The sequence below is a fragment of the Vidua macroura genome, chromosome 2 (genome assembly GCF_024509145.1).
Source record: "Vidua macroura isolate BioBank_ID:100142 chromosome 2, ASM2450914v1, whole genome shotgun sequence".
In the NCBI taxonomy this organism is placed as follows: Eukaryota; Metazoa; Chordata; class Aves; order Passeriformes; family Viduidae; genus Vidua; species Vidua macroura.
In genome coordinates this window covers 4231776-4247357 of record NC_071572.1, presented here as the reverse complement: position 1 = coordinate 4247357, position 15582 = coordinate 4231776, and the positions used below count along the sequence as shown (strand labels likewise).

General features: G+C 44.1%; 1 protein-coding gene across 1 annotated transcript in view; it reads left to right on the top strand.

Annotated features, from left to right (window-relative positions):
* The first annotated feature begins 560 nt into the window (after positions 1-560).
* DSCAM (DS cell adhesion molecule) overlaps positions 561-15582 on the top strand; it is a 446151-nt gene continuing 431129 nt past the window's right edge. Inside the window, exon 1 of the mRNA XM_053969848.1 lies at positions 561-621. Coding sequence (XP_053825823.1) covers positions 579-621 — 43 coding nt within the window. The 5' untranslated portion in view covers positions 561-578. The remainder of the gene's footprint in view (positions 622-15582) is intronic.

Genomic DNA, 15582 nt, shown 5'->3' with positions numbered 1-15582 from the left:
GCGCTCCGAGCTGCCGGAGAGCGAGGCAGGAGGGGAGCAGAGCGAGGAAAGAAGCAGGAAAGGAAGGAAGATGTGCCCGCCTGCCCGCCCGCCTGCCGCCGGGCCGAGGGGAGCCGTGTGAGGAGCAGCGGCAGGAGGAAGAGGAGGAGGAGGAGGAGGAGGAGGAGGCGTGCGAGGAGCCGGCTCGCCGCGGCTCGGGGCCGGCCGCCGCTGCTGCCGGGGATGCTGGTGTGGCCGCGCCGGAGGATTTTGTCACCTGTGGCCCTGCCCCCGCCGCCCTGCGGGCGCCTCCCCGAGCCAAGGACACACCTGGGCCCCGCCGCGCACCCGCCCCCCGCCCCCGCCGCCGGCCGCCTCTTCCCCCGCCCGAGCGCCGGGCGAGTGTCGGCGGAGCCGCGGGGCTGCAGGCGGGGCTGAGCGCTCGCTGGGCGGACGAGCGGCCCCGCAGGCTCCGAGCAGCCACCAGCCGAGCCAGGCGGCGGCCGGACCCGGTGCGCGCTGCCTGCCAGCTCCGGCCCGGCCGTGGGCGCGGCGGGCGAGGGCGAGCCCGGAGCGGGGAGCGGGGGAGCGGCGGGGGCATGTGGATGTTGGCCGTCGCCTTGCTCCACAGCATCTCGCATGGTGAGCCCCGCCGCGGGCATCCCTTCCCTTGTCCCCATCCTTCCCCTTCTGCCGGCCGGGAAGGGGAGCGGGTCGCGGTGGTGGCTTTTGTGCCGGGAGCGTCGCGCCGGCTGCGGGAGCCGCGGGGAGAAGGGCGAGGAGCGAGAGCGCCGTGATCGCTTAAAGTCGCTCACCTCGCAAAGTGACAGCCCGGAACCTCCGTGCCTGCCTCCTTCGGAATGAGACGGTGCTTGCAGAGGCGAGGAGGCAGAGAGGCGCTTTTTCTTTCTTTCTCATCTGGAAAAGTAGAGAATTTTTGCCAAGTGCCGTAGAAATCCGTCAGAGCACGCGGGGATAATTTGAAGGGCTTTCATCCTAAGCGGTCGCGTTGAGATATTGCTTCCTTTCGCATCTTTTTTTTTAATTCGCCCTCTGCTTTCACCTTACGTTTTTACATATATTTAAGAAGTAGTATTTTAAATTTATTTAACTTTCATAATTTCTCCGTGAAGGTACCTGTTCCGATTTTTTTTTCCCCCTCACTTATTTATGTAAAAATATGCACGGATAAGCATTACATCATCTGGAAAGGTTGAAGACTTTTAGTCAATTATAAAGTTAGGAAGGGAAATTAGAGTGGAGATAGAATAAGGGTAAACCTGTTATTCTTTATTTTTTTTTTTTCCCTTCTGCCAACTCTTTGACTGACAAACATTTATTGCAGTTTCTATGCGTTTTTAATAGTGGGTTGGGGTATTTTGGAACATTTAGATATATTTGATTGAAAACCATGGCATGTGTAAAAATATGCTTAAATTGCTTAAGTTTTATTAGAAATGCACGTTTAGCATTGCAGTTTTAAGGACAGAAAACAAATTATTCTGGGGTGCCAGCTATTCTATTGCACTGCCTCCTCCGATCCGAGAACGTAACATTGCCTGTAATGCTTTTCACCCTGCCAGATAAATCAGATTAAACACACAATTCTCGAAATAGGCAAAGCAGGTAGAACAGGGAAAAGGTTTCTTGTGTGGAATGAATGAGAGAGGAGCACAGGGCAAAGTGTGAGGATTCCTGAAGGATGGAAATAATTGAACCTCTGGCAGAGGGTGAGGGATGAATGCTGGATGAGGGTGCCTTCACATCTTCTTAAGTAGACACTAGATGAAAAAATGCACTGACAGGCATGGCTGGTCCAGTGTGAAGCGCTGGGGAGGGCAGAAATCAGGAGGTGAATCTTAAATGTGTGGATTTAGAGCGACCTTAAAAGCATTTTTGTCTTCTGCGTGCCTCAGAATACGAAAGGATTGAAATCCCCCAAAGTGTAAACTTGGAAATTTTTTTTTTTACATTTCTTTTGGCAGTAAGAAAACTGCAACAAGTTTTAACATTAAGAATTTATTTATTTATTTATTTATTTATTTATTTATTTTTAACAGGCAGCAGCACTCTGTCTTTCTCTCTGTCCTCTCCAGCCAGATACCTTGGAGGGGGAGATTTGCTGCTAATAGGACAGACAGAATCAGCCTGGAAATGCGCTCTGACCAGTGCTATTCATTTAAAACTAGATTTGCATGGAAATGAACCCTGGTTCTCTCCAGAAATCATATTTTAGAAGAAAAAAAAAAAAGCGAATATTTTTTCTACTGTACTGGTGCTATAGATTCTATGTTCTATCCTAGTTAGTCCTCCTTGCAAGGGTTTTTTGAAAAACACAATAATTTTTGCTTTCTGAGGTCTAAGTACCATAAAAATCACTTCCATTTTTTCCTTGATCTATGAAGTCAGGAGTAATTTCACTTTCAGTTTCCAAGTGTTTTTGGATCACAGTCAAACCTGAATTTGTCTCCCAAAGAGTGAAGAGTGTAATGTGTACATGATGGATGCATCTGCATGGATTCTGTTCTGCCACACAGCAACATCTGTACATTTGTGACTCCAGAGGGACTAAAATTAAATGGTTTTGTGTATAGTAATATTTTAAGATGTAAGCATTGTGAAAACATGTAGTGGGTGGTTCAACAATTCTTTGCAACTTAAAAAGTCTGTTTGTTTTTGGCGTCATACTTGATGTCAAAATGCAGATTTTTAGGGTCTTCTTAAGGGAAATCTTTGAAGAAAATGGCACCTACCTTCATGTTAAGACTGGATAAGATGGTTTTATTAGTTGATAACACTTATTAGGACTTATGAGGACCATTTTATCAGAGTCAAGAGTCGGAGAATAATATTTTTAAAGGACTTCAGATTTTAATGCAGTGTCATATCAGATATGTATCTCTTTGAAGGAAATGACTGCATATATAAATAGATATGTCACGTAGACATTTATTTTCATTATTCTATCTATAACTCCATCTGAACTCCATTGTGTGACAGGCAGGACTCTTTTATGAGTGTATCTGGGTGGGGGGGGGGGGGCAGGGGGACAGATTTCTGCTTGGCTTCTGCCACTGCCTTTTCTAACCCCTTATGGAACCACACCATGTTTGCTTAAAATACCAGCACAGGTATAAGTGGTTTTCCAATGTGCTACATCTCATTCTGATTTTAACTTAAAATTTTGTAAGATTATTCATATTCATGTTGGGTTTGATTTTTTTTTCCTTTTTTTTCTTTCTTTCTTTCTGAGGGGAGAAATAGGTTAAAAATAAACCCACAGGTTTAACTCTGCAGTTGTAGTCTTGGGCTTAATTTCTGTTGGAGATAATGGAAACCGTCTGAATAACAATAACAAGGTTGGCCCCCATATTTCCCTACAGTCACTCAGCACAAATACATTTTGTCAAATTAGATATGAGCAGTGTCACTGGGAAGGCTTTATGTTTGTGAAATAGCTTCCTTCTGGGGACAATAAAGTACTGACATGCTCTTCCATCCAATTAGTATTTCTGAAGCCTGAAACAAAAACCTCCCCAAATACCTGGTTAAAGTTTATGTATTTTGTTGAGGGTTTTAAAGTCTCGTTGCTGTGAGTTCCTTAAGAATACAGGTAACTATTAACCATAAATGCATTGCAGCCCTGGAAAGTGCGTGGGATGATATAGACATCAGTGGGAGCTCTGCAGCTGAATTCACTACCTTGAAAGCCTGAGTCATGCAGTTCTAATCCTGAGCAAGGCTTTTGAGTTGCCTTTCAGGGTTACTCTACCTGCACCACCTTCCCTGTTACTCTGCCTGAGTATTCCAGAAGTGAGCAGCAGAAGTCTGCTGTAGCCTGGTCATAATTAGTAATAGGGCATTTCACTAATTGCAGGGAGAGAAGGCAGGGGAGGCTCTGAGGAGAGAATGGCCTCCTTCAAAATCCTGTCTCTTTTTGGTAAGGGCTGTGATCAAGCTAGTTCAGGTGCTGCTTTCAGAAATGAGGCTCTTTCAGTATCACTCAGTCTCTGCTGTGGATATGCTGAACCCATTTCCAGGCTTCTCCCTGGCTGCATTTCTTACATGCCCGTTGCCCACAGATGCTCTGCTCAAATCAATCGAGCATCGGGAGGCACCAATACAGCACAGATGACACTAAAAATACATTTCCATTAAAATGATTTCCTGTTTGAGTCCTCTCCCTGCCGTACTTCTATCAATGTGGGTTTTAGCAGTGTTTTGGAAGATGGAGAAGGATCACACTGAGCTGAGAGCAGGGGTTAGGCTGGAGCATGAGGAGCCACAGCGACGGTGGTGCTGAGCCTCCCCAAAGAAAATGGTGATTCTCAGTGCTGGGGATGCAACATCAGAGCAAAAGAGCAAGCTGCTCTCTTTGTAGAAACATACTGAGTACCTGCATAGCGTGTGTGGAATTGTGTAACCAGATCCTCAGCTCGAGGAGTTGAATGGATGTGCAGGAAGCATTCAGCTGGGCGCTTGTGTGTGGATGGCACAGCACAGCTCAGGGTGTTTTTTAATCCAGTGTTACACGAGCTATGAATAACTATTAATTAATCACCAACTGCCAAGGGAAAAAAAACCTGTTATTGCTGGGCAGTCAGAGGACATGGGGATATCTATATCTGTTTCTCCTGTGCTCGGGGTGTGCTGCTCCCCCAGGTGCTGGGGCTCTCCAGGGGGATTTCCTCCCGTGATGTGCCCAGTGGCTGTGCTGGAGCTGGAGCCACAGGACACTAGTGGGCAGCAAACCACAGAATCTGTGTCTTCCTAAGCTGTGGGAGCACACAGAGACAGCTCAAAGAGGCATTTTGCCTGTGTTTTTTCTAGCAAGGGTCACTAAAAGCTGGTGGATGCTGCATCTTCTTCCCGTAGCGCTGGACAGCAGATGTGTGTGGCATTGAAGGTGTTTTTGGGAGTGGTTCAAAGAGAAGTTGTTTTCTGCAAGTTGTAAAAACAAACCTCTAAACCATCTTAAACAGGGCTTTATTGCAGCTCTCAGCTCTTCACTGTGATTTCATACGACCACGGGATTGTTTAGGTTGGAAAAGACCTTTGAGCCCAACTGTTCCCCCAGCACTGCCAAGTCCAGCACTAACCCCTGTCCCCAGGTGCCACATCTGCAGCTCTTCCTGCAGGAAAGCTGACTGTTCCAAGGCTGGAAAACCCTTCCCATGAAGAAATTTTTCCTCATATCCAATCTAAACCTACCTGGTGCAACTTGAGGCCATTTCCTCTCATCTTATCCCCTGTTCCATGGTGAAAAGATCCCGACCCCCACCTGCCTCCAGCGTTCTCTCATGGACTTGTGCAGAGCCACAGGGTCCCCCCTGAGCCTCCTTTTCTCCAGGCTGAGCCCCTTTCCATTTCCCTCAGCCCCTCCTGGGGCTCCAGCCCCTTCCCACCTCCATTCCCTGCCCTGGACACGCTCCAGCCCCTCCAGGTCTCTCTTGAAGTGAGGAGTCCAGAAATGAAAACAGAATTTTGGATGTATTTCAGTGGAATTTCCTCAGCACTGCTGCATCTGGAAAAGTTTAGAAGTTGATTTTAATTTTGTTTGTTCTTGAGCAAATTTTGTCCCATAACATACTGCTAATTTGAATTATTTGGGAAAATCTCATGGGTTTTGGTGATTAGCTCATCCAGAAAGTTCCTCCAGCTCATGAGTTGTGCAAGTCTCTGAGCTGGGCTCAGGTTGGGCATCACTTTTTGTGTCTTTGCCTGAATAAGAGCCTTAACTATGCTGTCCTCTCAGGTGAGGGGGTTGTTTGAGGTGGGGAAATAATCTCCTCTACCTATTTAGTAAACAATTGGAGTGATAAAAAAAAAGTTGAAAGCAACAAAATGAACAATCTTTCTAGGCATGGGAGGTTGGGGCAATGGATTTAGGAGCAAAACATATGGAATTTTTTGTTTTCTCCATAAAGTTTGCTCTAATTAAAAAGTTAAGATGTGTGTAGGATCAAGGCCTGTTTGAACATACCACTCATTTAGCCTTTGATTTTATTTGGCACATGCCATTTATCAATCTCTTTGTCTTGGAGTCTTTCAGATTTGCAGTAGGAAGGACTAATTCCATCTTCTACTTTAAAAATTGAAGATGAGACTATAACATTATATTCATCTTTTATGCTAATGTACATTTTTTGACACTTTTAATGTATCATTTCTTTTGAGTCATTGAAACTCTAAATATACTACAAAAATCCATTTAACCAACATAGGTCTGCAACATACTTCAGAACACTTAATTATTTCAAGGTGAATGTGTAGGTGTCTGCAGTTAAATTACTTGTTTCACAATATATTTTGAGTTATTTCATAATCTTATTTAATCATCACTTTCTTTTCATTTAAGCTGTTATGAAATCAATGAAATTAAGATCTGAAATTACAATTCTTCAAAAGAAGCTTTATCTTCTCAGTCTTCACCTCCCTGCCCCTTAAAAACATTTCATCAAACAATTTGTATTTCTGAAAACAAAATAACACAAAATGGGAGGTATTCAGTAATAAAATTCTTTCACAGCTCAATATTTTAGAGCGCTGAAGAGAACATCTTCAAGAGCAAACCACTGATTCCTCAGGTACTTGTTGGCATTGGGAGCTTTTCTTGTCATGGTTTATCTTTGGATACTGCCATTCACAAAAAAATATTCTTATTACCTCATAAGTACCTTTTTTTCCCCTATCAGAGCATTGAGTTACTCGTCAGAAAAATAAAAAGTAGTGTGTGTCAATAAATACCTTTCGCAGTGGAGTGGGCAACAAATGCTATGATCTGTTTTGAGGGAGGAAAGAAAGGCAAGTGGATGGACAGACAGGCTGACAGAGATTAGCAAGTCTTCCCAGCATCCCTATTTAAGCTATTTTTACTCAGAAGGCAGGGAGTAAGACTTAAGAGTGAGCCAGCAATCCTATTTATAGAAAGCCATTTTTAAATGCAAAGGCTCTGAGAAGGAGAGTCACCTCCATCCTAAACACCAGGCTCCCTGGAGCTCCCTCAGCACCAAGGATGGAGCAGCCCGAGCTGCATCACTGATGTGCTCCTGCTGAAGCTTCCAGAAGGACATTTCCCTCAGAAATGCAGGAGTTTTGGCCATGGGGCAGCCCAAGAGCACGGCTGAAAATAGCTCTCTGCTCCACATCCACGTGGCAGAGGCAAAGGCACACACAGGGATCACCTGAGGAATTCTTTGCCTGGTGCCTCTCCATGTATTCTCTTGGAGATCCTGCTCATGTGGCTCTCAGTGTAATTTGTCAGGGGTACAGTTCCTTCTGAGATTTTAAAATAAACATATATATTTCTGCACATTTACATATGTAAATCTACATAGCTTATAATTGCTTAAAAACTACTGCGTACAGAAAATCTGGCACTTGCTTTGCTGCCCAAGTGTGCTTGATGCTATTTTCTTCCAATTAATTACACTGTAATCCCATGCAGAAAGTTTGTGGCTTAAGGTCTATGTTTTGCACTAGACTAAAAATTATTCTCAGTAACTTTCTGCCACCTAAATTTTTGGTGGAGCTTTGGGGAGCCCTCCAGTGTTTTAAGAACATCAGAATCATATTTTTGAAGTGACCGGGACTATTTCAAAGCAGCCAGAATATAATTACACTGCACTGTAGCTGCAAATAGTTGCCTATCTACATAATCTACTCACAGTGATTCTGTAGATAAGATTGTAGGGTTGCTGTGTCTATATAAATATCTGTTGGTGTGAAATCCTCTCACGTGGTTTTGCAAATGGAGTGGCTCGTGCTGAGCCTGCACGCTCGGGGCGTTCGTCTCTCAGCATTGCAGAGCGGCAGCCCCCAGTGGCTCCAGTTTTTGGGTGCCAAAATGGAATTCAGGAATTTGTGGAAGAGCTGGTTCCCTGCTCTCTTCTTTATACCCATGATAACAACTTGTTCAGTAAAGTTTTCTAGATGTTTAGTAGTTAGTGTGGAGTTCAAACGACAAATGTCAGTCTTTGAAGTGTGGTTTTTGTTTAAGCTGGCTCCTGTTTTAGCTGGGAAGAGTTTTTGGGATGCTGGAATGTGCAGGCTTGGAGGAACCCATGTTCCACCCACTAATCTCATTGTAGGATTTGAGTGCACCCAAGTCTACTCAGTTGCTGTTTTTCCCAGGCCAGGGAAATGTGATGCATAAAGTGCAAGCTCTGGCTTCTGTTAAATTCTCTTGTGCAATTGTTTTTCTATCGGAAACCATTGTGTTTTGGTTGGGTTTTTTTGTTTTTTTTTTTTTTTTTTTTTTTTGTTTTGTTTTGTTTTTTTTTTTTTTTTTTTTGTTTTTTTTTTTTTTTTGTTTTGTTTGTTTTGTTTGTTTGTTTGTTTTTGTTTTGTGGTATTACCTTCTGAAGTCTTTGGGGTTTTTTGTGTGAGTTTTATTAGGAATTTTGGCCCTGACTCAGGAAAATGCTGTGAGTGCATAGAGTCAGTCGCTTGATAATTATGAGATGAGCATGTGACAAGCTGTTAGAACACTCCTGGCTTGAGCTAAGAACAGAACAAGTCCTTGACAAAGTCCTTTTTGTTATGAAAAGCAGATTCAGATGTCCCTGGAATGGGATCTTGCTGGAAAAAAAAGTCATTCAAGCAAAATAGGCTTTAGGTGGACCTCAGCTTAAACTGCAAAGTGGTTCACCATCCACATTACACATTGTTCACCTGAATTTTTTCCTCTCATTAAGTGGCTTTTCTGTGGGGCAGTTTAAAAGCCAGTTCACATATTATTTCTAGGCAAGGAAACCATAATTTGTGTTGCAACTGCACTTGTGAAGCACAAAGCAAAGTGTTTGCTGTGTCATGATATGAAGGAAGCAATTTGGGAAGCTGTCAGTGGAACAGAAGTTCTCCAGTTATGTTTGCAGACATCCAATGTAGAGTTTTTTGCATAGTTAAGTGATTTTCAAATGTCTACAGTAACATTTGCATTATACTCTATGCTTTTAGCTGTATTTATTTAGGGAGCTTTCCTTTGTATCTTTCTATTTTTGTTGTGTGACCTCAAGGTTTCTCTTCCACAATGACGACCTTTTCCACAGCCCTGTTGTGTGGGGGCTCTAGAAACCAGATTTTCATCATTTCAGGCACGGACAGTGAGGTTCATCCCACTATGGAACTTGAGTGCTAGGTGATGATTACCATGGTTTTTGTTGTGTCAGCTGTGGCTGAGGCTTTTTGTTCTCAACTTTTTTTTGTAAATATTTATCTATAAAATGCAGAATGAATGCTTAGGGGTGAGGGAGGGATGGGGGCACAAAGATAACTTTCAGTGGGGAGGGTAAAGGAAGTGAAAAGGGTGAGTTGGAATTGCACAGGTCTCCAGCCAGTGATGTAAGATGAGAAGAGGGAGGGCAGTCACAGGGCATGAATCCTTGTGGGTCAGCAGGAGGGCAGGCTCTGAAGGCCAAATTCGAGCTGGACAGGTTATGGGGAAGGATCCTGAAGTCCTGGCTTCAGTTTGCAGTGGGGAAGGCAAAGCTGAGCCCGTTCCCCTGTGAGCTGTGGGTGGAGAACACACAGAATTTGGCTCTGGGACTACTCAGTGCTCTGTTTTGGCTATTGGTCTGTGCCAGAGGAAGCTGGTGCTCCACATGGATCCTGCTGTGTGCCTAGGGACAGGGAGCTCAAAATCTCAGCTTCACTGCCTGCACTCAGATTTTTCTTTCATTCTTATCTACTCCTGTTATTTAATCTCTGCTGTGGGCTTAGTTTGAGGCCTACTACCTGTCTTCTCTCCAAATTTTCCCTAGTTATTTATATTTATTTCAACTCTTCCCGTGGAGGCAAATGGATTTGGGGGAGTTGAGGAGATCAAGGATGGGCAGCAATCCTACAAATGTCAGTGTGGCTGTAGGGTAGGAAGGGCAAGTTCCTCATCTGAGCGAAGGAGGAAGGAGCTGAGCTCCTTTATTGGGCAGGAGGGACATAATTAATCCTTGGAAAAAGAGGCTGAGCTGTCAGGCTTTCAGAGCAGCCCTGGCAGGGGTGATTTGCTGTTCAGCTGTTGGGAGCTGTCAGGTTTAGTGCAATGGGGTCTGCTCAGGGCATGTGCCTGATCCCCCAGCCTCTCTCCTGCACCTCTTGGGGTGGGAATCCTGGGAGCACTCCTGGCTGGAGGGGAGCAGGTCCCCAATTCCCCACTGGAGAGCAGCTCTTTGTCTCTCTACCAAATTGGAGAGCTGCTGGCTTAGCAAGTCCTGAGGAACATCCAGCAGTCGTGGTGGGAACACACCCGTGGTGTGAAATTTTCTTTCAGGAGATGAAAGAAAGGATCCGGTTTTAGCTTTTCTGTCCTAGTCTAGAGTAAAAATCTTGTCCAAAAATTCTTCTGCTCTTTGCCAGTTTTTGCCCTTATCCATTTTTCGTGCTCGAGGAGCAGTGTGGCTTCAGAGAGATGTGACTGTATATGCTCAAACTGTGCTTGTCCCACTGGTGATGGAGCTGGAGGCCTTCTGGAATATCCAACCACTGGCACACATGAAGGCAAAGCAGGGCAAAAGAAATGCCTGTGTGAAGACACTCCAGCTGCAGCAGTTCAGTGCATATTTATTAAGTCCAAAAGTTAGTCCCTAGTGGATAAAAGCAATTAGAGCATTTCTACCACATCTCAAAATGCGTTTCCACAGAAGAGAAGAACACTGGGCCTTAGTAATTCCAAAAGGACTTAATGAGATTTAAAAAAATATTTTCCTAAATAATAGTAGTCTGATTGCTACTTAATTTCAAGAGGTTTTGAGAACTTTTGATGTCAGTAAATTGAGTTTCTGTCTTGTCTGTGTTCAAGGATAACAGCCTTGCTTGCTCACCATGCAATGCCGTTGCTCTCCTTCCCCACACTGTTTCTGGTTCTCTCACTCCCTGGCATGGACACTCATTGGAATAATTGGGGTAGGGGTTAAGGTTGGCTGAGCATTTCAGCTCTGCCATTTCCTAAGGCATGTGCAGCTGGCCTGGTGCTCAGGAAATTTTACACAAAATGAGGAGCATGTATGGAACAGCTTCCAAGTGGGAACTGAAGGCATCATGGCATGGCACAGTGCTGGTGCTCTAACGGGTTGGGAGGTGGAAGATGTGGGGAGCTGAGCTGGGATTGCAGCAGGGGATGTTCTCACTTGGCTCAGGACCTTCCAGAGGGCAGGAAGAGAAGACAGATTTAGGGGTGATTTTGGGGAGATGGTTGCTGTGTTCCAGCCTCTGTCTGATCATGGAGCAGTCTCAAGTAATGTTACCAGCTCTGTGTCCCTCCCCACTTTGCCATGTTGGAGCTTTTGGGAAAAGATGCAAAATCTCCTGAGTTTCTTTTAAGCTGTTGCTTGGAAAGAAACAAACAGGAATTTAAAGCTGGATGTTTTAAACAAGGAACATATTTTAGACACCATAACTTTAAAATCTGAATGGAACTACTTTCACTTTTTAATTAAGTGGCTTCCATGTGTGGTGGTGTGGGATCTCTCTCTTTGAGTCAGGAGTGTGTGCAGCATGGTGGTTTAACCTTCATGTCAGTGAGAAACTGATTTATTGCCTTATAATTGGGCAACCTAAAGCAACCTGTTCTAGTGGAAGGTGCCCATGGCAGGGGGATTGGAGTTGGATGATCTTTAAGGTCCCTTCCAACCCAAACCATTCCAGGTGTTTTTTATTAGTTCATCTATCAGTCACTTATTGAAAGTGCTTTAAAGGGACATACAGCTCTGTTGCTGGGATGCTTCTGGCATCATAACCTGCAAAGGAGAGCTGCTTCCTGCTTTCTTGAGAGTTTCCAGACTCTGAACATTGATTGCACATAGGAGGGTGCTCAATATGGGCAAACCCTGAGGTATATTTGCCCTGTGCTGTATCTGGTTGCCTTATTTTATTAATGTACACTCATTCTGAGGAGCTGAAAGGATTATTAGCAATACCTCTGTAAGAGGGATGCAATCAATTTAAATTAGCTCACGCTTGAGCCTGTGTGATCTGGTGCCTTTAAAATGTAGGTAAGCAGCTCATCACTTTGCTCCCTTACATAACATTGTAGGAAACTTTTCCCAAGCTCAATCCTGTGGCACGTAGGCACATGGGTTAATTGTGAACTAGTGATTAGATTCAATGATCTCTGAGGTCTCTTCTAATCTCAGTGATTTTATGATCTTCTCTGTAAATGTTGCAGTTCATAACATCTGGATGTTTTTACTGTCCAGAGGAATTATCCATTTGAAAACCTAAACACTTATTCAGAGTAATTCAACTGTGTTAGTTTGTGTAAAAAATCAAACAAGAGACACCTATGAAGATTCTTTTCCCTGTCCAAATCCTGCTTCTCCCCTTCCTCCTTTCCATAAATTCTTCCAGGCTTTCCCCTGCCTCTATATATCTCACCCTAACCAGTGTCATTTGATTGTGTGGGTAAAGAGCAGGGGTGATTTTCCTGGTCTCTCCAGATTTCTGCCTTACAGAAGTGGTGTGATTTTGCCAGGAAAGCCAGACAGTATTACACAGCAAAGCTCCCTTAATATCTCTTGCTTTTCCATTCTCGCCTGCCCCAAGCCAGAGAAACCCAGCTGATTTAGACTAATTATTTCAAACGCAGTTTGTAAAAGGATGCTAATACTTTGCTGTATCCCTGAAGGTCATCTAAGAGATCCATAGTTAAACATTCATGTGGGAGACTCTGGGGGAAACAGTAAGGGATGATTTTAATGGAAGCACAGTGGGCTGAAGTGTGTGCTCGTGCTCGAGTCTTCACAAGGCAAACCAGTGTAGTGGAGTGCTCCTGTGCTTTTACAGCTCTTAAACCTGAGTAAACTAAAGCCTGCAGACCCCGCTTGAACATCTTTCACGCTGGAGAACTGTGTGTGATCCAGGACTGCTTCAAACTGCTTCTTCAGCACCACAATCCTCAATCTCTGTTGTGTTTTATTAAGGGAAAAAAAAAAAAAAAATTATCTGTGCACAATCTCTCGTCATTAAAATGTGCTGGGTGCCCAAGGTGTTTCTTCGTCTGTTCCTCTGGCAGCTTTTCCCCTCAAGTGATTATGCTAATTAGTGTTTGATCAGATGATTAAATTATAATTCGATTAATCCTACGTGCTAAACGCTCTGAATGCATTTCCACCGCCTGAATGCCTTGTGCTTAAGCATTCCTGTTTGCAGCTTGATAGGAGGCTGCTGCCTTTCCCCGTGCCTAATGGATTTTCTGTATTAAACCCACTACGGTTCCCTTTAATGCTGGGATGCAGGGGAAAGGGCTTTTTGTTTTCCTCCTCTGCTGCACAGAACCAGAAATAGGTAGGTTCCTCCTAGAGGATCTGAGTGTTGCTAGGGATTGCAAAAAATAACAGAGGGGGGGAAGGTTCCAAGCTTTTTATTTTCTATTAATAAACTTACCCCATGTCCCGTTCATAACTCATAACTTACCAAGGCAAAAAACTATGGTACAGCTAAATCCTCAATCTGTTTGCATTCTGAGTGGTATTTTCCCCAAATAATTCCCTCCTTTTCAAAGCCAAAATATATTTTGGTCCAGAGACTCTCTTCTTTGCAGAAGAAATTTTCTGTCTGTGTGAGAGTGGGGTAGAGAGAGAGAAGGTTGTTTCCACTCCTACTACCTGCTTTGCCCTCCTTTCCCCCCCAGGTTTATTTTTGCATGCCATCTCTAGGAAGTAATCTCCAGCAAGGGTGTAGAATGAAGAACACACTGAAATTATAACCTTGGTGCTGCTGAGAGATTAATGCTCAGGTGCAGCATTGCTTCCTTTGTCTTTGGGGTCCTGCATTTTTAGGTCATCTAATTTCATATGACTCAGTTCTACATACTGGAGAAAAACAAAAACAAAAAAAAAAACCACCAATAAAAACATTATTTTTTTTTTTAAACAAGAGGTGTTTTGGCTTTCAATATTAAACATTTACAGGTGTTACATAGCTGAATATGTTAACTGGCTTCTCTGTTTTTATGGGGGTAGGCAACAGTGTGTTCCTCTGTCAGAGTCTGATAGTAATGAGTGGCTGGAGTTTAGAGGGAGGATGTTAAATTTAAATCCCTTGGTTTGTTTCCATCCTACAGTGCAGAAAACACTCTCATGGAACAGCCTCCCTCCCTCTTCCCCTCTCTCCCTCTCCTGAATTTATCTCAGGGGAAGTGTGAAACAGATTGAGCACAGGGTTGCCAAGACCTGTCTAGGGGGATTTTGCTTTTTTGTACCCCAGGTGTGGGAAGGTAGAGCGAGGGAATAGGGATGTAAAGGATGTTTTCTCTTCCCTCTCCTTCCCTTTTTTTACCTGAAAAGCTGTCAGAGATTCATAGAGCTCCTTTAACATCTTATTTTACTCCTTTCAGACTGTCTAGGAAAAAAATTTTACCTGTGAGTTGACTGGCATGCTACAATCTATTGCCAGCTCTAAACCAACGTGGGGTAAATGAGTCCTCTGTTATTAAAGTCACAGAGGCCAAAAGCACCTTCATTCTCTCAAAGAGCAGTTGTGTGCCAGTGATGGAATACTGAGATCTCATGATTTAAGAGAATCTATGCCCTGCCAATGAATTCAGCCTCATCCTTTGCCAGAGACCCCATCCTGGGAGTCTTCCCTCACCCTTGGCTCACCAGTTTGCACTCCTGCCTCAGTTCTACTCCCTCCAAACAGATTGTGGGCAGATGTTTGCTCTGCCAACATCTGTGCAGATTTAAGAAATTAAAACCTATGGCTGTCTCCTGCTACGTGTCTGGGAGGGGGAATTGCCCCTGATCCCACATGGGATGGATGCAAACCCCCTGCTTTATATTGCAGCTGGCCCATTCCCATGAACCCCTCCTCTGTCAGGGTTTTGGGGTGCAATCCTCCATCTGGAAGGCAGTGATGAGTAGCTGCAGGCAGTAATACCTTCAAGTGATCCAGATAAATAGATCTGGAAGTAGGCTTGTGTCACCATACTCATTTTAGAACTGAAAGAATTAGGCTAAGCTGAATTAAGGCTCTAATTCTAAATGAAAGTGCTAGCTTAGGATGCTGCTTAGCTCATTCTTTTTAAAAGTTTAATTTCAGATTCATTTCCTGAGTATCCCCATGTGGACAGGTCCTCAGACTCTGCCTGGCCTTGGGTAAGCTACTTAAGCTTGTGACCTGAGGATGTTACTGCAAAATACACTAAAGCATGTGTGGGAAGTGCATTAAAAATTCCATGGGAGATAATTGTATGCCTGCTTTGGTTTTGTTCTTGTTTCGTTTTGTTTATTTAGCATTCCCTGTGTGGTTTTCCAAACAGAAATCAGCTTTGCAAAGGTGATCTTGGAGTAGGGGAAAGATATCCAAGTGGGGAAAATGGCTGTGCTGAATGAGGCACTCCAAGCTATTCCCCTGAAGTCTCTAACTCACCTCCTGTCTGTGTAGTGGGAACACATCCCCTACCCACCTGACAAGCACTCTTTTGGATGGATATAAATATCCTTAGAGCTTTGAGCCTCTGGAAATAGAGGAGCTCATGGTGAGCAGCACGAAAACCCTTTGGAAAATGCCATTTCTGTGTCACTGCATTGTCCTTGCTCTTTCCATGGGAAGAACACATTCCAATAGTCCAGCAGCAGAGGTCAGTGCTGATTTGCATTGGAGAGGCAA